This window comes from Cydia fagiglandana, chromosome 10, assembly GCF_963556715.1.
Source record: "Cydia fagiglandana chromosome 10, ilCydFagi1.1, whole genome shotgun sequence".
Taxonomy (NCBI): domain Eukaryota; kingdom Metazoa; phylum Arthropoda; class Insecta; order Lepidoptera; family Tortricidae; genus Cydia; species Cydia fagiglandana.
This window is the reverse complement of record NC_085941.1, coordinates 11,272,577-11,297,224: the sequence shown is the minus strand read 5'-3', so window position 1 is coordinate 11,297,224 and position 24,648 is coordinate 11,272,577. Positions and strand designations below refer to the sequence as shown.

Genomic DNA, 24,648 nt, shown 5'->3' with positions numbered 1-24,648 from the left:
ATAGATGTCTATTTCAAAATCCGAATCGGGCCCATAGCCTGCTCATAGAGTGGAAGCCGGGGACCCAAACCAATTTTATCTCAATAAGTGCGTCATACGCTCTCGAATGAGACACAAGTCCACGACCCACGCGTCATTTAATTTTAATTATGCGGCTGTTTGTCTGAAAAAACCTGTTTAAAGCCGTAACAGCGGGATTTTCCTTCCAATCAAACGAATTACTGTATACACTGACCTTATATTTGGTATACCCAAAAAACAAAATTATGACGCCATACAGTGGGTACCCGTAGTCAAATTACAATATCAATATGCTATCTACTTGGGTCACTACCCCTTGTAACTATTTTTAGTTTTATTTAACCCTCGCAAAGACATCACTACCCATGGTATAGTATAATAATATACTCCGCCTGGTACTCTTCCCGTCTTTTCGTGGTCACGTGACTGACACAAGCCTACATCATCATGCGACAACGCTATATGATAATATGCGATAGCGCTATATAAAGTGTCAATGTTATTGTGACGTAGGCTTGTGTCACTCTGGGAAGAGAAGACCATGTTTTATTAGACTATGTCACTACTCACCACCTATACGAGTATTAACTTCCATGGCTTGTGTTTTACAAGTGGTAGAGTCAGTGCACAGACTCTAGTAGGTAGTTTTGTGCCTGTGACAACAGTCAGGTAAATTATATTTTACGTTTCTAATTTACCTACGTGTAAGAGTGGCATTCCATTTCCAACTGCAGCTGCAATACTGTTCATTTTACTATGGAAACGCGTCGCTGTCATTGTCAATTTCCATAGTAAAATGAACAGTATTGCAGTTGCAGTTGGAAATGGAATGTCACTCTAAAGGTGACATTCGGTAAGCAAATGCAGCTGCTTTAAGGTGACAATCCATTTCCAACGACAGCTGCACTACTGTTCATTTTACTATGGAAATTGACAATGACAGCGACGCGTTCAGTACCGGTAGTGCAGCTGCGGTTAGAAATGGAATGTTACCATTACTGTGGCGACATTATTGATGCGGCGTAGATACGCGGCCGCTGTAACTGTCAATTTTCTTAATCAAATGAGTGACGTTCGCCGCGTCCCTTCAGCCGCCTACGCAACCGGAGGAGCTTTTTAACCAGGGGGCCTACCGCGAACCACGTTCAACGTGTTGCTTCCCTGTCACACTTACGTATGAATAACAAGTGCGACAGAGAGGCTAACGTAGTTCGCGGTAGGCCCTAAGTGCGATGGAAAACTTTTTCGGTCTTCTACGAAACTGGTTGCGATCAAAAACTATTTTCTTTTTATACCAGTTACGATATTTATTTTTTTGGTTTTGTACGGTAGCTCTCGACCATTCATAAAACCAACAAAGACTCTAATGACGACGACGAAACATCATAGGACTAGTAATGTACACGTTATACAGGTACTGGTACAGTCGCCATCAGATATATCGGAGCGGCCGAGGTGTTCACAATATCTGAACACGCACTCTAACGCCCTGACAATAGAGGCGTGTTCAGGTATTTGTGAGCACCTTGGCCGCTCCGATATATCTGATGGCGACTGTACTAGGCGTCATTTTTCCTGTTCCATTATTGCCGCAAATGTCAAAATTCCCGGCAGCAAAATTGATTTTGACATTAGCGGCAGTTACCTATGTCACACTGCAATACTGCAGCAGGAATTCTGCTGCAGTCCGAATCCGATCGTCATCTCTATATAGAGACCCTAAGTTTGATATAATTTCTTTGTAAGTATTACCCAAAAACAAAATCGAAAAATTATCGCAGGCTTTCCTCTTAAAAGTGGGACATATTACGCGTTTTCATAGAATTTTGGTATGCTAGTGGTGCAAAGCAACCGGTCCGCGTTCTGATGAACAAAACCGGACTCAGGGCCCGATTCGGATTTTGAAATAGACATATATTAGATATCTTTTAGACATCACCAAGATACGATAACGATATGTTTAAGATCTAACCTATTAAATTTGACATTTGCGCGATTCTGGAAATACTTTGGAAAGATTTCCACAGGATATGACTTAGAGATCCAATTCACATCTAATAGATATCTTACTCTATCTATCGTAAAAGTGACATTGGTTGCCCGAATTGCGCTGCAAAAGAGAACTAGTTGATATCTAAACTATGACGTATCTAGAATGGATCTAGTACGTATCGTCTCTTGTGAATATCTTGAAGTTCGAATACGGCAGTCAGAGTGAACGGCACTGGGTGCTCGCACGCATTCAAAAGTAGTTTTATCCGCAAAGCCTCCCTTGACGCACGCGAAGTACAAACTGCCTACGCTATAGTTTTCGAAAACAAATTTTGGTGTATATTGTGTTCATGTTAAGTGGATAGTGTTTGACTTAAAAGGTGAGGAGATTAATTAATTATATGTTTTATTTTTATAGTTAGAAACGTTTGAAAAGCTTTTTGATCTATTTATTTACCAAATATAAATAATTTACAACAATTCAATAAAAAAACGTTAAATTTATAACCTGCAGCGCAAAAGTAAGCAGTATAACACAAATGTACCTACATCCGTTTGTATATGCCATTTGAATAAATAATAAATAAATATAAGTCTACCTCAGGAAACCTGTTTTATACTTATTATTTAATTTTACTAAGATCAATGTTCATAAAGTTTATCAGTAATTCTCAATCGAAAGCTTCCAAAAATGAGGAGTTTCTAAAATCATCCATATTTTTATTTGTGAGTTGAAGCGAATGCAGTCGGATTTTCATTTTTTATAATATATTACAAACTTATAAAGGAGTTAGCAAAACGCCTTGTAGAGGCTTCGGGTGACCATGGGGCTGGTCTATATTTCACTCAGCGGATCAGCATCGGTATCCAGAGGGGCGATGCGGCCAGCTTTCTGGGCCCCTACTTACTAGCTACTGAGCGATCATTATCATCATCATTTAGGGCCATTGTTATTAATTTATAAGTTTTTAGAAAGTTTACTAATATTCAATTTAATAAGATTACCTCTCTGGAAATTAATCTTTCTTGCAATTATTTAATTAATTAATCTTTCGTTACGATTTGATCGTTATTACTAAGACTCCACAGTCCGTCTTTCTGTCACCTGGCTGTATCTCATGAACCGTGACAGCTAATAGACAGTTGAAATTTCCACAGATGATGTATTTCAGTTGCCGCTATAACAACAAATACTAAAAAGCACGGAACCCTCGGTGGGCGAGTCCGACTAGCACTTGCCCGGTTTTTTTATTTTACCTACGCGTACAGTGAAGGTTTCTTTAGATTGCGATTGCACTATCGTTACCGTAACCGTAACGTCACTTTGGTTGTGCAGTAAGTATTACTGCTGCAGCAGGGCTATAACCGCGAAAATCGAAGTTCACAAATTGCGGGCATCTTTCTCTGTCACTCTTATTACGCCATCATTGGAGTAAAAGGGAAAGATCCCCGCAATTTGCGGATTTCGGTTTTTGCGTTAGGCCCTCTGTAACACTGGTGCATTACGAATAAATAACTAATAGGTACTTATTGCATTAAGGGCAACTGCCCCATCCTGTGTTAATACGGTATATTTGTCACTAGCTGTGCCCGCGGCTCCGCCCGCGTGGAATTCGGTTTGTGTCAGTAAGCTGCTAAATATATAAAAAATAGTAAATTACATTACGCTGTATGTTTTTATTCAAGAAATTATAACATTTATAATTTCTTAAAATAATTATATCTTATTGTTTCATACTTTTTAGAGCGCGATTTGTAGTAGTCCGACTACGCCCGACTCTTTTAGTATGAGAAAGTCGAAGTCGCCTAGCTTTGGACCGCGTGCAGTGCGCCACATACGTCGGGCAATTCCCGACTCTTTTAGAATGAGGGCGCCGAAGGAGCCCGGCTTTGGAACGCATTCAGCGCGCCACGTGCGTCAGGCTTAGCCCGATGCTTTGAGTATGAGGGTGCCCTCGGCTCCCAACTTTGGCAAGCGTACAGCGTGTCACGTATGTCGGGTTACGCCCGACGCTTTGAGTATGAGGGAGGCGCCCGGCTTTGTAACGCGTACAGCGTGTCACGTATGTCGGTCTACGCCCGACACTTTTAGAATGAGGGCGCAGAAGATGCCCAGCTTTGAAACGCGTACGTTACGCCCGACGCTCTGAGTATGAGGGCGCCGCAGGCGCCCGGCTTTGGAATGCGTACAGCGTGTCACGTACGTCTCTTTTAGTATGAGAAAGTCGAAGTCGCCTGGCTTTGAAACGCGTGCAGCGCGCCAAGTTGTCGGACTACGCTAGATTCTTTTAGTATGAGGGCGCCGAAGGCGCCCGGCTTTGGAACACGTACAGCGCGACACGTACGTCGGGTTAAGTCCGAAGCAGTGCCGGATTAAGATATTTTGATGCCCTAAGCATTTCTAGACCATGGTGCCCCCTCTCCCTAGGGTCATTAAGAGTACATTATTTTTTATGGTAAATTGAGTGAAGTTCATTGCCGCATTACAGCTGAGAATGGAAATCAGTCACATCATTTTATCACGAAAATTGACAGTGCCGCATCAGTAATGTTGCAACAGAGTACCTAATGCTGCTGCAGTCGCCACCCGAATGTCACTTTTATCATATGTTAGGTTAGAACGTAATTGAAATCGCGAGCGAAGCGAGGGCGAAAATTTTTCGACATAAAAACGCAATTTGATAGACAGTTGTACATTTTTACTTTTGTATGGAAATCAGTCACATCATTTTATGACGAAAATTGACAGTACCGCAGCAGTAACATTGCAACAGAGTAATCCTGCTGCAATCGCCACCCGAAGGTCACCTTTATCATACCTTAGAAAGTTATTAACAACGCGAGCGAAGCGAGCGCGACAATTTTTCGATATAAAAAACGCAATTTTACTTTTAGTCCCAACCAGGCGCGAATCCAGGATTTCATACAAAGAAGGGATGGGACAGTTTTCTATCAGCCAAGCTTCGCATAGGGCTCGATATTTAAGGGTCTCAGCGAGGTTGTTTTCATGCATAAAAGATGCAAGAAAGCAGAGCTTGGAATTGACCAAGTGAATTGAATTGGCGAAGTGTGAGTAAGGCAGTAGGCCCAGCTGCGAAAGAGGAAAGCTTGGATTTGGATCCACGCCCAAGTGTAATTAAGGCAGAAGATCAACTTTGCCGTAAGGCAGAAGGCCTCGCATAAGACCTAACGCCGAACCGCAAAAGAGTGGGTTGAAATCGAATCTATGCATGTAATCACGACTCTTCTACTGCTACCGATTGTTTCCCAAAGAATTACGCACCATTATTTTTGCAAATTAGCTTTTGGGCAGCTAAAAAAAATCGCGTGGTAAAAACGATGTGTTCAACCTGGCATTTTGGTGCCCCCCCTGAACGTGATGCCCTAAGCACGTGCTTGTTTTGTTTATGGTTAATCCGGCACTGGTCCGAAGGTTTGACTATGAGGGCGCCTTCGGCGCCTGGCGTTGGTAAGCGTACAGCGTGTCACGTACGTCGGGCTTCGGGCTAAGGTTAAGGTATTCAGAAGTTAAGGTGTAATAAAGAAACTCAGATAAATAAATATATACCTACATACAAACACGAACGCTGAAAACACAATACACTCTCTCTTTCTCTTTTTTCTGGGTAGTCGTGAAAAAGATGGCACTGTGCAGTGAGGGGTAATTAATTTACTGTCGTTTGATTTTGTTGTATATTGAGCGCTGGTGGCCTAGCGGTAAGAGCGTGCGCCTTGCAATCCGGAGGTCGCGGGTTCAAACCCCGGCTCGTACCAATGAGTTTTTCGGAACTTATGTACGAAATATCATTTGATATTTACCAGTCGCTTTTCGGTGAAGGAAAACATCGTGAGGAAACCTGCATACATCTGCGAAGAAATTCAAAGGTGTATGTGAAGTCCCCAATCCGCATTGGGCTAGCGTGGGGACTATAGCCCAAGCCCTCTCGCGCTCGAGAGGAGGCCTGTGCCCAGCAGTGGGACGTATATAGGCTGAGATGATGATGATTATTAATTCGACATAATTATTCAATTAAATTTGTTGATGTCCGTACCCCCTCATCTAAACTTAAGAGTTAATTTGGCAAAAACCTTCCTCGGTGGCTATTCATGTCACTACGTATTAAATTCAGCGCCATCTGTTAGTTTACCAGGGTACTCAATAGTGATAGCACATATTTGAAAAAAGTTTGCCCCTCCTTCCTAAGTAGCGCCATAAGATTCAGGGGCAAACTTAAATCAAGCGAGGATTGTGGCTACCCCCCCCCCCCCTTTTAAAGGTTGAATTTTTATAGCCTATAACCTGGCCAGAGATTTTCTCGACAGATTAGTAAAGTTTGCATCAAAATCCGTTCAGCCGTTTTCACGTGATGCGCGTTCAAATAAACAGACAAACAGATAAACAGAAAAACAGATAAACAGACAAACAGACAAAAATTCTAAAAACTGTTGGAACGTGTTCTGTTATCGATTCTAAGTATCCCCAGTCAACTTTTTTTCAAATATCTTCCATGTACAGACTTTCGACCCTCTACAGCTTTATTATGTGTATAGATAGATAGATAGATAGATAGATAGATAGATAGATAGATAAGACAAATTCCAATGACAATATCCAATGCCATTGCGTCCTTATATCTCATTAAGCAAAATATGAGCAAATGTGATTTCATTAGCATGTACAGTCGCCATCAGATATATCGGAGCTGCCGAGGTGCTCAAAAATATCTGAACACGCACTCTAACGCCTTGACAATAGGGGCGTGTTCAGATATTTGTGAGCAATTTGGCCGCTCCGATATATCTGAAGGCGACTGTACTTAGGTAATTACGAGTATTTAAGTACATTACAATAGCGGTCTATAATTATAATTATATTTCTAATGCCCACACCATATAAAATATTGATACTTCGCTGTTCCTCGACAATGGCTAGTGAAGTCATATTAATATTCAAAGCAATCCTGCACTGTCGCTGGATCTGATTAGCTTTGTGGGTGAATACGGAGCAGAGATTCCTGTAGGTAAATACCTATAGTCCATACCTATCTGCTTACATTGTATGCAAGATACGATGCGTATGTGAGAAAACTTATAAATATTGAAACAGCCTCTAAATAAAACAAAATTAAAATGAATGAGTTAAATATAATTTATCAAACTTTATAACATCAAACTATAACGAAAGTATTGTACACTTTCTGACTTTAATACATTTTGAGAGATCGAATTTTCGTGGGGAAAAAGATTGCAAAGAATCTCACGCGAATACAAATCCAAAACATAATCCAATTTTCGGTGCCATGTAGCCATATTATGTATTCATACCACATTGGCATACTCGTGTATGGCACGTGGCATATTTACAAGCCAGTTTTGTCAGTTATATTGGATGTTTACATTTCGGAATATGCTTATTATTTTTCGTTTCACTCTTGACACTTATCATGCCCATAATTTCAGCTGTTGTTGACGAGCTTCACAACACGCCGCACCGCCGTTCTTTGGCACGGTTGCCTTCCTTGGACATTCGTTTAAAGAGCAATCTACTGTAGCTAGAACTTGATGCATTCATCTCCATCTTAAAAGCGGTTTCATTTATGGCCATGTGCTACCATCTACTTTACACAGTTCAGTCATTAATAAGTTGGTCTTTTTTAAACAATAGTGCAAAATAATCAATTACTTATACTTACAGAATAGAACAGATAGAATAGCTAATTTTTAGATACTTTTATAGCTGTAGGTAATAGTTAAAATAAGTTGAAGATTTACTTTGGGTTAGAAGGTTAAATAGAATACCCGGTTATTATCGAGATACCCGACAAATACAAATATAGAGCCAATAATAATAAATACGAGTCGAACAGGTGATCCAACAAATTAAAACTTCGATTTACCTTTTGGGTAAAATTATAAATGGCAATGTGTACTTAGCTAATCCCTTCCGATTTAAATTGCCCCATTTAAACCGCAAACCCATATTTACCTTTATTTGTACAATCAAAGTCTGAGTGTCTCTTCTAAAGCCATAATTTAACCCCATGTAAATATGTAATCTTTAAGTAAAGTTAAGTAGTAAAACACTTTGTTTTACAAAAATCAGAACAAAACAGGAAAAATAACATTCGTCATTAGTACAAAGTAAAAATATAGATTAAGTTAGGTTAGTATTAGTTAAAGTGGCAATATGGTATAGTATAGTGTGTATAAGTAGGTCAAAAAATGCTCGTGGCGTATTCCTTTTAACCCACGCCACTGCCTTTTTTAACCCTTCGTATACAACGGTTGCATAAAGTACTATTTGATGTATTTTTTTGCTTGTATGTAAATTCCATGTTGACGTGTAAAAGTGCCCTTGTGGCCTATTTGATGAATAAATATTGTTGTTTGATATTTGATGCTTATTGTAACAATGCAGGGATTGAACCCAGAATACTGCCGGCTTAAAATCGGCCGCTAGGACCAATGCCTACTACAGCTTAAACTTAATTCATGCTTGATGGTAGAAGTTTAATAATACTTTTTTGACGTAGGTAAAGGACTGGTTAGACCGGTTTTATATAACTTCTGGGTTTGCTCTTAATGCCAGAGCGGTTTTATGCAAAAACAGCCTTCAAACAGGAAAAAAAATCGTTCAAGTTCGAGTCGCAGCGCTCCGATGGTTATTTTATTTCCATCCAACACGTATTAAAGTTATTTATGATATGAAATTAACAATATCGTTTTGATATTTTTCCATGACTCCTTAATAATATTACTATTTTTGCAGTATAAAGCATATATTGAGCATGATGACTGATTCTTAAACCGCGGTTTACTTAAATTATTATACTCTAAGTTTAATGAACAAATGGAATTGATAATAACAGTATTTCTGTAATATTATGGAACCCCTTCATAATTCTTTTTTTTATTAGTATTAAAAAGTAGTACCAACGATAAAGTTTCATGTACTTAGTGATACAAGTCAACTGCCTATTGATTACGATTACTAGGATACAGCCCTTTTTAACATAGGACTCAAAACACTTATAAATAAAATAAAGTTAAAACAACATACGGAAAATAATATTAAAAAGTTATACTTACTTAAAAACGAAAAACGTGCCTAAGCACGAATATAAATTAATAACAAATGCCCGATAAAAAAGTATTGCATATTACACGTAAGGTGTAAGGTAACGAAAGCGGATAAATAATTTTGAAAATAGCTAATAGCTGCTAAACCAGAAACACTTGAAACTTTGTCAGTACTGACGTTACTACAACGCTTATTAAGGCATATACCACATATATATGTTTACTGTACTATACAAAGTGCTTCTAATTTAATAGATATGTATTTGCAATTTTCATGATTAACCCGTTTTCAAAGTTACCCCAATACACCCCACTTAGAAAAATTGTGATCTCTTTACAAAGGACAATTATAATTTGGCAATGAAATGATTTATCTAAAAATAATTATTAATTAACTAATAAAAGAAGAAACTCACTAATTAAAGACATTATCTGTTGCCACGATCACAATGTAAAGACGACGTTTTATAATAGAACAGAAGTTTCTAATTTTATAATTAGCTCGGAAATATTAATTTTGCATGATTTTTTTTCGGGGTCAGTGGCGTAGTAAAACTTGCTCAGTGTAGGTCACACATTATACATTAACGGGTTTGAGTAAATGTTTTTCGTTAATTTACATACTGTATATGTATACATTTACCAATCATGCATTTTTGTGGTAGTTATAAGCTATTGCCATATCTACTAACTATAGCTGTCGCTGGATATCAATGGCTAGTCGATACCTAATTTAAATATTGGTTCCAGCCGTGAATTATTGATGTTTTTTTTTTATAAATAAGATACCTACTAAATATTAGCTAATTCAAATATTTATATATCTCATTCACGGTTTTAGAGACTTAAAGAAATCAGAGTAGGTAGGTACCTACATAATTTTAATATTTGCCAATCAAAATATATTTTTATGGTCACATATTCTTTAATTTGCTTTTATTAAAGGAATAACAATACATTTTAGATACGAATACGAACTTATCTATAAATCAAAACTAAATTAAAACTAAAAACTAAATACAACTAAAATATATCTAGAAGACGGGGTCTATCAAAATACTTATTAATATTCAACATTATATTATATTTTTTGTGACATTTCATGAATAAATGGAAATTTGGGGGATCGGTGGTTAAGCTATTATTAAAGAAGCTTCAATATAATTTATCACCAGGATACAACAAGACTAAAATTATTTTTTTGTATTTGTATACTTATTTATCCGTTATAGGAACTTATATGTACAACAAAATAAAATAAAATGTTCCTAGCGATTGTAACAATTCTAAGAATGATTGTGAAGAATTGTGATTTACAGTATAATACTGCGGTCTTAGGTTCCTTAAGGGTTCCGTACCAAAAAGGTAAAAATGAACTCTTATGGTGCGAACATAGAGACCATGGTCAGTTTGTAATTAAAACTAGCACTAACGGTCAGTGAGCTTAGCGGCGAACGGACAGACAGTTAGATAGACCGACAGACGGACAGGGCGAAACTATAACAGTTCCCAGTTGACTACGGAATCCTAAAAACCATAAGCGTAGAGAATAGCCCGGTCACTTGTAAGTTTATGGCACAGATAAAATGATGCAAGAGACATCAAGACGAGTGAAAGTGATGGTGACGTCACATTACAAAGTTGATGTAATCAAGAATAACTAAATACAGTAAATACTGTGTCATAACGGAGATGAATAATCGAAACGTCGAAATAAAATAGATAAATAATATAGTTTGATAGCCAGAAATGAATATTGCGGTTTTTTTAATAACCTATAATTGTAGTGTACACTTGTACAGTAACTATTATTATATTTATAATTCTAGGCTTTTTTTATATTATGTTACATAGATCCTATTCTTTTGTAAATCGATTAAAATGTAACCTTTTTCGGGCCATAGAATGCCAAATCTAATCTTATTAAAATCTGACTCATTACATTAAAATCCGCTCTATAGTTTTGACGCTACTGTTTTGCACGGATTAAGAATACGAACATACGCATAGATACCTATAGGTACTTAGATTATTTTAATATATTTTTAAATTATATTCTTCCATTTTATTTTTGAATTTACCGTAGTACTTATACTTACGAAATTAAATATGATCGACAACTACTCGTACTTAAAACAAATGAACTATTAATTTTTATTAAAAATTGTTGTTGTATCATTACTATCATTACGTTCATATATAACATAGGCATCTAAACTTTTTTTTACGTACGCTACTACGTACGGTTTTGTAAGTTGTCAATCTAGTATTTCGTAGGTTTTATCTATGAAATTAAAATTAAGCTTACGTATGCCAGCGATGCTTGAAAAAAGTATAAGTACGTAAATATTAATTCAGTTAATTATATTTAATATCATTGTACGTATTTTATATATGATAAACAACGATTTTTAGTTTTTAAAATGTATTTGTTCTGTTACAGGAAAGATGGGGTTCTCAAGCACAGCAATTGTATTGCTATGTATAGCATCACAAGTATTTGCGGTAAGTAGTTCATATCTTATACCTAAGTAAGCCGCTTAAGGCGATTATCACTCTTAATGTGATTCGCACATAGGTCCGATCTGCGAGCGGGATGTCGCTATAATACGCGTATAGAAATAAAGAAAGAAAGAAAATACATTTATTTACGCCAGTCAATCATTAAATTATAAATTTTACATAGGCACATACATAAATGTTAAATAGCGTAATGCTACGACGGTAAGCCGTAGCGCTGATTTTCGGTGGGGACCTAACTTAAAACTAATAAGAAGATAATTAAATTGACAACACATACAGGATAACATAAATATAAACATGAGGATATATACTTGGTCAAGCAGATCTTGTCAGTAGAAAAAGGCGGCAAATTTGAAAATTGTAGGCGCGAAGGGATATCATCTCATAGAAAATTTGAATTTCGCGCCTTTTTCTACTGACAAGATTTGCTTGACCGTCTATAGTAAAAAAAAGTCATAGCGCATAGCGTTGTCTAGGTAATGGCTCCTCTACACGATGGCCCAGCGCCGGCCTCTCCAAGAAACGCAGCCATGCGGTAGAATGAGATAGCAATATCACTTGCTCCCTCTAACGCATAAATGCGTCCCTTGGAGTACCGACGCTGGGCCATCGTGTAGAGGAGTCATAAAACATCGGAGTGACGACGTGCGAATCCACATCCAGTTGTGATAACCTGATAACCGCCTTACATGTAACAGTGGCTGGTCGTAAAGCATTTCGATTGGGAAAACCGGAGTTTAATATTTTTATCTGTAAGATACCGTGCTCTTTAAAAAAAAAATTGTATCTTAAATTAGCCAAGCTGCTGAAACTCGCATCCTGAGTGGATGCCTCAATTGTATAGGGGAGAGCGAGGTGAGTTGCAACAGAGGAGAGTTGGAACATCGTCGATTTTTACTAGAAACTAGGTCGCAACAGTGTGCGTTTGTTAGCTCGTAACTTGAACTAACTTACCTGTATTTAATAGATTCCAAAAAATCGACGATGTTCCAACTCTCCTCTGTCACAACTCACCTCGGTCTCCCCTACCATATAATAAAGCTATATTATATTCACTATTTCACATCTAGTAAATCTCTAATTCATTTCCCGAATCAAGCCGTAAATTTCTTGATACGTCCACAGGCTACAGAACCATCTTGCAAAAAATAGTCGGAGATTGAGAAGGTTTCAGATTTATCCTCCAGCCGCCCAGAGACCTATAAAAAGGTCTCCTGTTCCATTCTAATTTGAATCTTTGTTTTGACAAATCAAAATTGTATTTTTATTGGCAAGTTTTGACGTCTGGGCGGCTAGAGGTTATAAATATTTCTTGCGAGATAGGTAGTAAGTATGTGTCCTAAGTTTGACCTAGTTCAGCGAAGATTGATACCAAACTGGCGATGCACGTTCAAAATAGGAAGCCAATGTTCATGAATTATTGTTGGAAGACAGGCCGAATATTGGCACAAAATATAGGATTCTCTCGAATATGCTAAATGATGTATTGTGATTAGAATATGTATTTGCTCCGCCGTGGATTTAGGTACTGGTATCGTCTATAAGTCAGATTGATGGGTTAGGTAGCACGTGTTGCATTTGATTATAAAATAAATCTTCTCTCTTCTTTTTAGCCCTTTTCAATCATAGACCCTCACTTTATTCACTCGGAGAGCCTAAAACCGTACCGTAAAAAGTCTCACACCAGTTTAAATTCGATGTATAGACCTCCTAAAATTTTTGCCATTCTGGTCTTTTTTGCGCTCTTCTATGTATTCATTTCGATGCAGCTCTTCCTCTGATATCCTCGTACTAACGCAGTTTTGGCTCCCCTTAAAACAATAAAAAAAATTGATGACAGTCTTACACGGATCGACCTAGCACGAAACTAAGCAAAGCGTGTACTACCCACAGTACACTGGGTACAGCCGCCATCAGATATATCGGAGTGGTCAAGGTGCTCACAAATATCTGAACACGCCTCTATTGTTAACGCGTTAGAGTGCGTATTCAGATATTGTGAACACCTCGGCCGCTCCGATATATTTGATGGCGACTGTACTAGGCGATGATAAATATTTATCTTAATACCTTTGAACGAGCAATATATATTACTTAGGTATATGATACACAGATAACATCTGTTACTCAGGAACAAAATATTCGTCATAAACATAGTAATAATGTCCTATATACACGGTGTAACATGAGTAAACCGAATAATTTTAATAATTATTATATTTTAATTTACCTAAAACGTGAGTAGGTAAGTAATCTAACATAAAAAAATACAAAACGTACAACTACCAATTTTGTTTAATCTATATATATAAACTTTTTGAATGAATAAATAAATAATATACATTTTCTCCAATATGCTCGGAAATGTTCACCTTACTGTAGCAAAAATAGTACGGGAAGTTCTTCGTTAATGTCAAACTCTAACTAAAAAACATCAAACTATCGCTGTCCTGTTCTAGCGGACGGGAAGTAAAAAAACACTACAGTAATAACTTATTACTGTAGTGTTTTTTACTTTTTAATAATAAAAAACGCAAACAGCCAATTATTATTGCCGCGAGCCGCTTCTACACGACCCGATCAGCGTGTATGATCGTGCGAATACTGCTTAATAAAATCAAAGATTATTTTTATATTTTTTTTAAATCTCATCCGTGTTCATAAAGCTTACATAGTTTGTCAAAGGACTTTCTCATTTCAAACATAGACAAAGAGAATCATACTATCTTTGTCTTACACTAGTACTAGCACCCAAAAGAAAAGGATGGGTGTAGTTTTCCTGGTTCTTACTGACTGAAAAGTTGGTTTGACAAACTATATTGCGCAATTATATTGAATGAACGAATATTGAATGGTACTGAATGGCAGAATAAGTTTGTGCCTTTAACTTTTAAAAATTAATTAAAGAGGGAAATTGTTTTTGACATTTTGGATGTGAAGGTTTGATTTGAGTGATGCTTGATGCTTAAATAATAATTATTTTAGCTTATTTCCTCGCATGTTTGGAGAAAAGCACTATATATGCCTCGGCAGGAATAGCAATTCGTGGATTCGCCTTCTTTGTCGGACTCCGCTTCGCGTCGTCCGACAAAATCGAAACTCATCCACGAATTGCCCTTTCCCGGCCTCTGCAATAATGTACTATTATAACAACGAAATATTTTATCATTAATTCAGCATATTTGATCATGGATTAATTTAACATTGAAAAATGTATTCAGATCCAAAATGTTGTACGGATATTTTTTTCTTTACATTTCCATATTTTGTTTGCCTTATTAAAAATACTAGAGGTGTTAACGAAACGAATTTTCCAATACAGATACATGTTCGGAAAATGTACCAACGTAAAGTATTCACTGCATCGAACGTTGCCTTATATTGTGTAATATTTTCAGGTTTCTACTATACACGTAACTCATGTTTAAAGACGTTATTATGATCGCATACGAGCTTTCGGGTACTACCGGCGCGATTCGGGAAATGAATTAGAGATTAACTAGATACGATATAGTAAAGATATGTGACGTCCCACGGGTAAAGGTACTCTATGGCGGTTGGCGCTTACGGTATTATCAACGCCGCCCCAATATTATTGCGGCACTATGCGACGTAAGCGCCGGCTGCCATAAGGTACCTTTACCCGTGGAACGTCACATATCTTCACTATTTCATATCTAGTGAATCCCTAATTCATTTCCCGAATCGCGGCGCCAGCCGCCATAAGGTACCTTTTGTAGTGGAACGTCACATATCTTTACTATTTCATATCTAGTGAGCCTCTAATTCATTTCCCGAATCGAGCCGTACATCTCCGTGAGAAAAGGAAGCACCGCCCAGGTGTGGCTTGTTACGTAACGTTTTCTATAAGTACCTACTACGAACAGCTTTGAAATTTGGACACTGATTCCATAATAATATTAGTTGTATGTACTGTCGGCATTACATATTTTGTCCAAAGGTTCGTCGGAGAATCCAATTATATACACGGAATGATCGCAAGAGTACTTAATAGATAGTTTAGATATTGTCATTTCTATCTATCAAGTTGAAAATGAGTTAAAACGGAACCATAAAAGTTTTCTTTACCAACTTCCCCAGTATTCAAAAGCTACCTATTTGAAACAAAGGAATTCTTTCAAAGATTCCAATTTTAGATTTTCAACTTCACTAACTTGAAAAAGTATTAAAGGAATTTAAAAGTTCGAAGGTTTCTTTAAGCGATTTAAAACGGTTTTGGTAAAAAAATTGCCTGTTCAATCATTTGTTTGAGGGTAATATTGCTTACATTTAGATAGATACTCGCCCACAAAATTAACGTTGACATCGAGTTCATGTTTAAAATTTTAGCTGAATGCATTCATACTGTGCTGCGAATGCCGCGATACTCAATTAATTGTTTACCGTATTCACGAGAAATATAAACAATTGGTTTTGAATTTCGAACGCCAATAATACCTATCAATTAAGTTTTTTAGTAGTATGCATAGTTTTCTATCACCACATCGCTCGCCGTCGGCAGGGTGTATATCCTTACTCCCTCAGAACCACAGAATAATTAATAGTACTACCGTACAGAAAGGAAACTTCCTACAAAACCGAAGTTTGACAGCGGTTCAGGGTCAAATCATGCTGTCCCTTTCTAATATATGGCACTATCCCTTCCGGCTAGTTAGAGTTGTCAAAAATCAAGTGATTATCTTATCTGTGGTCGTGCACGCAAAAGGAAGTCAAGTGGTGCCAACCCTAATAATTGCTCGGAACTATGCTGAGCCGAGCGGAGCCGAGTTTGACCGAGGTCAGGAGTTTCGCACCCCTGCTAGAACCTATGGTCGCGCCACGTGTTGAATTTCCTCCTGCGAACGCTCCAACTGTCAAGTGACATGAGCCGCCTGCCGATCTAGGACCACAGAACGGGGTTCTTCAAAAAAGGAGTGTACAGGTTTTTAAAGGGTCGGCAACGTGCATGTAACACCCCTGGAGTTGGTGGGTACGGTGACCGCTTACAATAAGATAGACCGGGAGATAGTGACACATTTTACTGGGTCATTTGTACCAGTATGGCGGTTCGTCAGGGGTCTAAGTACGTAATGAACGAAATAAAAATGATGGTCATAGCGCTGGTACCGGCGGCCCAATCGCGTGGGCGTTAGTCGAACGTGTCGGATAATATGGCGGGCATTTGGAACCGTCCGAAGAGTATGGCATGGTGATGTCCATGAATGGCTGCTCGAAGATGATCACCTGTGCAAAAATTAGCTTGGCACAAATGATTGAATTGTTGTTTTTAAATTAACGTGTTCGCCTCAGTATGGCGGGCTGTAAGTCACACCGGAGAAGTATGGCATTACGCTACCGTCTACTTCTTTTTTATGGACTATCGAATAATACGAGGATTTTTGTGGAACAAATCGTTCGACACTCGTATTTTATCCGACACGTTCGACTAACGCCCACGCGATTGGGCCGCCGGTACCAGCGCTATGACCATCATTTTTCTTTCCTTCATTACATGCTTAGACCCCTGACGAACCGCCATACTGGTACAAATGACCCAGTAAAATGTGTCACTATCTCCCGGTCTAAGACGTCGTATAAAATTGTAAGTATAGTAGGTATGACAGAACTATCACGTCATTACTAGTCATTAACATTTAACAACCACCAATACAAAAACCGAGTTAGAAACTACGACAGATATATTTTTTCCCTATCAAACAAAGACGAGTCATTTTGATGTTCGTGATCCTTAAATAATAAAAATGAATAATGCATAATGTGTTTTGGTACTCCATGTTTACAATGTCACTCATGTTTGGAATATTATTATCTTTTTTGTCATCTATATATTGTGATTGGTAGGTTAATTATATGTACAGAGATTTATATATACGTATAGGTACTTACGTACATGGCGGCAAAAAATCAGTCGCTGGCGCAAATATTTATACGAACAATACATCCATTAGAGCCAATACATTCATTAGATATGTTAATGCGCTGCACTGACTGGAGAGAAAGCGAATTTTAGTTATAACATAAATAAAATGCACATTGTTTGGTATTAGGTACATAACCAAATTTTAGCTTTTAGAGCAACTTGAAAAATGTATACAACAAGGCATGTAAATTATATGTACAAAGAAGCTGCATACTATATGTTACATATCACCTTTCCATCTCAAGGATGCATTGAGAAAAAAATACGATTATCATACATAACATAACACTCACTTTCACTTAAAAAAAAATCATTTAACTTGGTCTACTGTACTATACAGTACGCGTGGTGCTACATGTATTTTCCTAATACAATTTGACGCTGTATCGTCTATCATATTCCTCATGGGACTTGGGAGCATGTGATCCGCTTGGCAACTTATCCTAAGATTTGGCGTAGGCACTAGTTTATACGAAAACGACTGCCATCTGACCTTTCAACACTGAGGGTAAACAAGATCCGAAGATTCGCACGATGTTATCCTTTACCGAAAAACAACTGGTAAATATCAAATGATATTTCGTACATAAGTTCTGAAAAACTCAGCCAGGGTTAGAATCCGCGACCTCCGGATTGAAAGTTTCACGTTCTTACATACCACCAGCGCTTCCAATTTTACACTGTAGCTAAACCATAATTGCTTAGATATCCATATCTAAGCAATTATGCCTATCAAACCGAAGAAACTTAAATAGGTAATCATTTTCAGTTGAATCATTTTTTTCGGTCATATAAACAAATACGATAGGTTGTTTTTCGGCTTGTCAAGTTGTCAAGTTAAATACCTACATTATCTACTCAAATACTTTTATTGCGTCATTCATTGCGCGTTACCTACAGTATATGTTCTTCGTCTAGGTATTTTGTCTTCTCTTATTAGATTTTCCGATTATTCTTCGATAAATCCTAGCACAGCCGATTGCATACGGTTTTACCGCTACTGAAATACCGCGTTATCTAATAAATCTAGTGTATGTTAATTCAGATGTTGCTTCCGACAGCGAATAGGTACAGAATTAGACTTTAACATCTTCGTAATAAGAGCCAACAGGATCGGCTTGTAGCATTGATGTTGCTGCTAGAACAGGAAATGCGTCATAACATGTACCTATCATTAAATGTAGTGGCAACACTCGGTATAATTATCATCTATAAAAGACTATTTTAATAATAATCGCGGCTTTATGTATCATTTATTTATATACTGACGTCTTTAGTTTTTTAGAATGTAGTATGATTACGCAGGTGTGGAGGTCGAAGAGTACCTAACTGCCTGAGTACATACTTTAATATATACATAGTTGAATTTTAATCGGATATTATTAACATACAAGTTCTTATTAACGTTATGTTTTAAGATGATTTAATTAAGAAATCTTAACTTCATAGGGGTGTGAATACATAGTACGATGTACGATATTAACTCTTTTACTGGCTTCAAAAAAGGAATAGATTCTAAATTCGTCGGAATCTTTAATTTCGCTATTGCAAATTAATTTATTTTATTTTATTTCCCAAAGGGGAGGGAGAGGAAATGACACAGACCGAATCCCAAGTAGGCGGAGTAGCAGGGTCAAGTAATACAGTCAGCTTCAATAGTAGCGGACGATACAACACGACAAAAGAATCCGCCACTCCTTTATACTTTTAAAATTAGAGATCAAACTGCATAGTTTGCGCGCAAAAGTGTTTCCTACAATCTAATTGTTCCACATATAGAGATACGTCTATTGAAGAAAAGGTAGTTATTATTGACGCGTATTATTATTATTTGTATGTCTTTTCCATATCTCGGGACCATGGGGTCCCGGACCTTTGGGAGGCGTACGTGGGGCCGAAGCCAACAGCGCAGAGGCCCTTTAAGACACTTTAATCTAAAAGCAAGGGATACACGTGGCGGATACCATCCCCGAACGCACAATGTGAAACATCCGGAGATGGTCCCCGCCAGGTGCAAAGACTATTGCAGTGCAGCACTTATGTGCTGCGATGGGAACTAAGGTCATGGGCTATAGATTTGAAAGTTGGATGGACTGGATAATGGGCTATGGGAGAGACTAGCGAACACCTGCCGTGACAATCAGTCTCAAAATTGTGTAAGACTGGTGGTGACTCGCCAACTCATTGAGTGGGCCCCGCAATGGCCGCACGCACAGTGCGACAACAGGGCAACACTTTGGAGTGACTGTGAGGTTGTCGAGAGGTGAGTCTGCGGTAGCCAGATCCCGGTAATCCGTTCAGCGGGCCGCCGGCGTTATGACATTTTACACTTCCAACCTGGAGCATAGGTCCCGCTCTTGCGACTCCACTCTGGCCGGCCAGTCAAGGCAAGCACAGAGGCGAGGGCCAGATGACAGGGCCCTCTGGAATAGAGGTCCGCGGTGTCGCCATCGCCACTCACCGTCAGCTCGACACAAGCTGACCCCGCGGGTTTATTATTATTATTATATTTATTTATTTATTAGGTTTTAATCTCAATTTTTACTAGCACCCACCAATGATAAACTTTGAACAGTACAATAATAGAATAAGCCCCGTTTATGATAATTATACCTGCTGATATTATTTTTAGAAGTAACCAAATACAAGGAACGTAACTAAGCAATTATGACTCGTTAATATTCGGATATCCGATTATACAGGTAAATCTACTATATACTCGTAATTGCGTTGTTGGCAATATCCCATTGTGCAATAATAGATTAGACCTTGGCGTAAGTAATTATTTTGTGTATGCATGAAAGATTATGAATGTCATCAGATAGTACCCGTGACATTACCGAAATAACCGAATGGCATAACGTAAACATCGCAATATTTGCGACGTTATCTATGAAAAGGGACCTTATTGTCGATGGCGCTTCCGCCATTATCAACGATGTTCTGATATAAATACCACGCCGCGCGACATGTGCGTCGTAAGCGCCATAGACAATAAGGTCCCTTTTCATAGATAATGCCACATTTGATACCTATTTCCAACACTTACCTATGTTGTTTGTAAATATATAATGCTATCAATAAAAGTTAGTTTTAGTTATCAACTCTACAACTAAAAAATAATTTTGAGATAATCACCCACTCCTATTATTTATTTAAGAATGCGAATTTTTGCAATCTGAACGTAAATTTCTTCTTTTTCGTAAGCAATCATGTGGAGTTTACGCTCATCACCCGTTGAATTTCGTAATTATTTGAGCAACTAATGACTATCTAAGTTTAAGTGTTGTCAGAAAATTAGTATGAACGTATAATTTTTTCTGCACATTACTTGAACAAAGGCATCAAGATAATGATCATTAGACAATGCGTCTTTATAATGCAATCGTTTGTAATCGCCTCAAGTATTAAGTACAGTGAGTTGACTCTGAAGTAAGTTATAAGGCTGTGGCTAGTATCAACGAATGCTTAAAACCTACTTACTTTAAAACACCGGTCAAGTGGGTGATAATTTAACTCGCGTACCAAGGGCTCCGTAAAAACTTTTAATAACCTATCTCATGCAATTAAAAACACGAAAATGCTATATCGCACGACTTACCACAATAGCTTGAAGAGCTACTCGTATTAGTCTCTTCTCTAATTTAGACTGTACTGTAGTCAACGTCAAAAATATGTTTACACTATTGCACCTTACTCCTTTGTAATAAGGCAAAAAGTGTAAACATATCTTTGACGTCGACTGTACACGCAAAATTGTACAAGGTAACATCAATTCTTTGTTAAGCGTCAAATTAATACTACAAAAATCGGGTAATAACAGACGTGCTACGTGTTGTCAGCTTACTTTGATCAAGCTAATACTTTAAAGTCGGCCATGACGTACATATTTTCATTAAAACTTTATTTTAAGTTTATTTATACCTAGTTTGAATTATTGTAGTTAAGCTTATTATAGTTTATTGTTCTTTGTTTATTTCAAACTTACCTATTGTTACTAACTAAAATGATTACATAAAAACTGATTAAACAAATGAAGTTTCATAAATAATTTAATTTGTTCCCTAGCTGGATAAATTAAGCTTGTTTGTGAATACGCTTACAATGTACGATTAACGTTTAGATAGTAGGAATTTTAGCTATTTCAAATAGCGAATTTAACATTGTAGTAACAACTACAATTCCAATAATATTCTCTGGATAATAACCACAGTTAAAAGTCTAATTTACAGTCATTTATGTAATGGGTATTGATCAAAGCCAATTCGTGCGTCATACGGGTTTCCCTTATGATTCAGAATTATAAAGCTTAATTTATGTCAATTAATTATGTATTTATAATTAATTAAAAGACACATGCCTTTGTTGCACTTTGACGTCTTAAAGTCAAGTAACTTTTCCACTGTTAAAGAAGAAACTGAGAGTAGTTAGTTTAAAAAAAATATTTAACGTATTAGGCATTTTATCGTGAAAAGATAATTTATATGTATTGTTTATATTTATGATAAAGATTGGAAGTGTTAATACAAAAGTATACACGTTTGTACGCTTCAAATGTCTCTCTAGTAATCACTTTAAAATGAATGTGTCTTTTAAAATGAACGCCAACCCCGTCAAACTGTGACTCATTAAAGATGTCTGACTTTCTAGCTGTAAAACGCTAAAGTTATATTGTGCACAAAGTACAGAGTTTCTCGAGTTTATTGCAGACCCAGCGTCCATGGAACTAGGAATTGTTGCAGTATTTAATTGGGTCACTTCTACAATGCAAAAGCTCTATTGCACATCAAAATATAAACTTTATATATAGATTCTAGCAATTAATCTAACTCTACGTACCTAATTGTGGTTTCTTACTTTATCAGGTTAAGTTTGATTATAATTATGTATTATATAAAGTATTATATTTGCTGTATCCTTAAAAGGATCATATAGTGTATGTAATTGGTAAAACTTACCTGAATATATGCAAAATAAATGAGTTTGTTTTGTTACTTTCTTAACATAAGAAACCTAAACTTACTAATTATACAATGATACACAATAGGCATGTGTCAAAGTGTCATCACTAAAACTATGTCTCTTTCTTACAAGAAATATATCCTTACATCCTTACATAACTTTACTCAACGTCAAAGTTTGGTGCCCAGTTGTTTGAATATTTAGGATGCCAGGAAACTAACCAAAGTTCTAAATATTATTCAGCATCACCAGGTAACGAGGTGGAACATCATCTGCTAATGGTTATTCATGTGGCACTCTCAGTAAGAGCTCAGATAGTGTTTACGAATGCACTGAGTACGAGTACATCAAGTGTTGGCGCTTTAAGTTATTATCTTATCACTTATGAACTAGGGTTTATAGAGACGGTAACTAACTTGCTAATGTGGTTTTGAATTTCCACATGTTTTAGAGTCCCAATATGATGGGACTTTCTGCCCAGAAAGTAAATCGTGAAGACGGTCTTATGACGATGACGGATCCATGTAGAAATTGTAGAATGTGCATTGTGCACGCATAACTAGTTATTTCATTAATTTAGTATAGAATAATTTAAAAAATGCTTATATAAAAACCAAATAATGTATTGCCAAAGTAATCGGGTATCATTTGATACTTTGTGATACTGTATTAAGCTTTCGAGCCACGTTTCTGAAGCAATCAATCAATACAATGACACTATCGTATAACGTACATAAGTAAATATGTATTTATTTTGAACTTAACTTTTAAACATAATTCTAAAACGGCCCTGCACCTTGAGCAGTTGATATACATTTGTTGTATATTTCAAAAATTCAGTGAACGTCTCAGAACTTTGAACAATATGACGTTCGTGTTAAAAAATTTGTGATTTTAACTTTATGCACATTGCAACTAAAAGCAGGTTTCATAACACTAATAAAAACTGTAGCTACGTAGACAACTGCAAATTTGAGGTCTTAATTTTCTAGGTTTCGATATAACACTTACAGGGTACTGAAAAGCTGAAAACAGAGGGGCTACCGCGAAAACCGAAATTCGCAAAATGCGGGGATCTTTCTCTTTTACTCCGATGACGGCGTAATTATAGTGACAGAAAAAAATGCCTGCAATTTGCGAACTTCGATTTTCGCGGTTATAGGCCTGTTCGTTCGGATTGGGTGTATAGTTTGATTAGATTACACTATTTTTACGTAAAACCGTAGGTAGGTACCGGAGTAGATAGGTACCTAGTTGCTTTTTAAATTATCATGTCTAGTCTTACAAACTTATTTCTTCCAAGACATCATTTAATTCCTAGTAGATATAAGTATATTCTAACCTATGAGCAGCTAGTGGACCATATACGTGTATCAGTCACAACATTCGTTATGACCGATGTTAGATTCAATTGCGATTCTAATTCAAAAGCTAATTATGCCACGTGCCGCGTGCCCGATCAGTGAGTCATTTCAATGTAGTTACCATTTCCAGCGTGCAGCGGTAATGAACCTGAATTGTGTCTATGGCTCGTTTCGCTCAGAACTGTGGTTCAATGGTTTATCGTCGACCTGTTTTGATCGTAATTAGGAGTTGCTCCTAGCTTAGCCTCATATGTTTTTGCCAATAATCAGGGGCAGCTCTTAACAATTTATAATTAAAGTGTACGAAAAGAACATTTCTAGTCACTTTTATTGGTAAATGAAATTATAATCTCAAAATGTAGAGCCCTCAATAAACTACATATTAGTTATAACTTCTTTTTTAGGGTTCCGTACCCAAAGGGTAAAACGGGACCCTATTACTAAGACATCGCTGTCCGTCCGTCCGTCCGTCCGTCCGTCAGTCCGTCCATCCGTCTGTCACCAGGCTGTATCTCACGAACCGTGATAGCTAGACAGTTGAAATTTTCACAGATGATGTATTTCTGTTGCCGCTGTAACAACAAATACTAAAAACAGAATAAAATAAAGATTTAAATGGGGCTCCCATACAACAAACGTGATTTTTGACCAAAGTTAAGCAACGTCGGGAGTGGTCAGTACTTGGATGGGTGACCGTTTATTTTTTTGGTTATTTTTTGTTTTTTTTTTGCATTATGGTACGGAACCCTTCGTGCGCGAGTCCGA

The 24,648-nt window shown here is 37.2% G+C and overlaps 1 protein-coding gene across 1 annotated transcript in view; it reads left to right on the top strand.

Annotated features, from left to right (window-relative positions):
* Window positions 1-2,236: 2,236 nt before the first annotated feature.
* The window catches only part of LOC134667860 (pupal cuticle protein 36a), a 36,321-nt gene continuing 13,909 nt past the window's right edge, over window positions 2,237-24,648 (top strand). Inside the window, exons 1-2 of the mRNA XM_063525252.1 lie at window positions 2,237-2,393; window positions 11,537-11,598. Of these exons, the coding sequence (XP_063381322.1) occupies window positions 11,542-11,598 (57 nt within the window). The 5' untranslated portion in view covers window positions 2,237-2,393; window positions 11,537-11,541. The remainder of the gene's footprint in view (window positions 2,394-11,536; window positions 11,599-24,648) is intronic.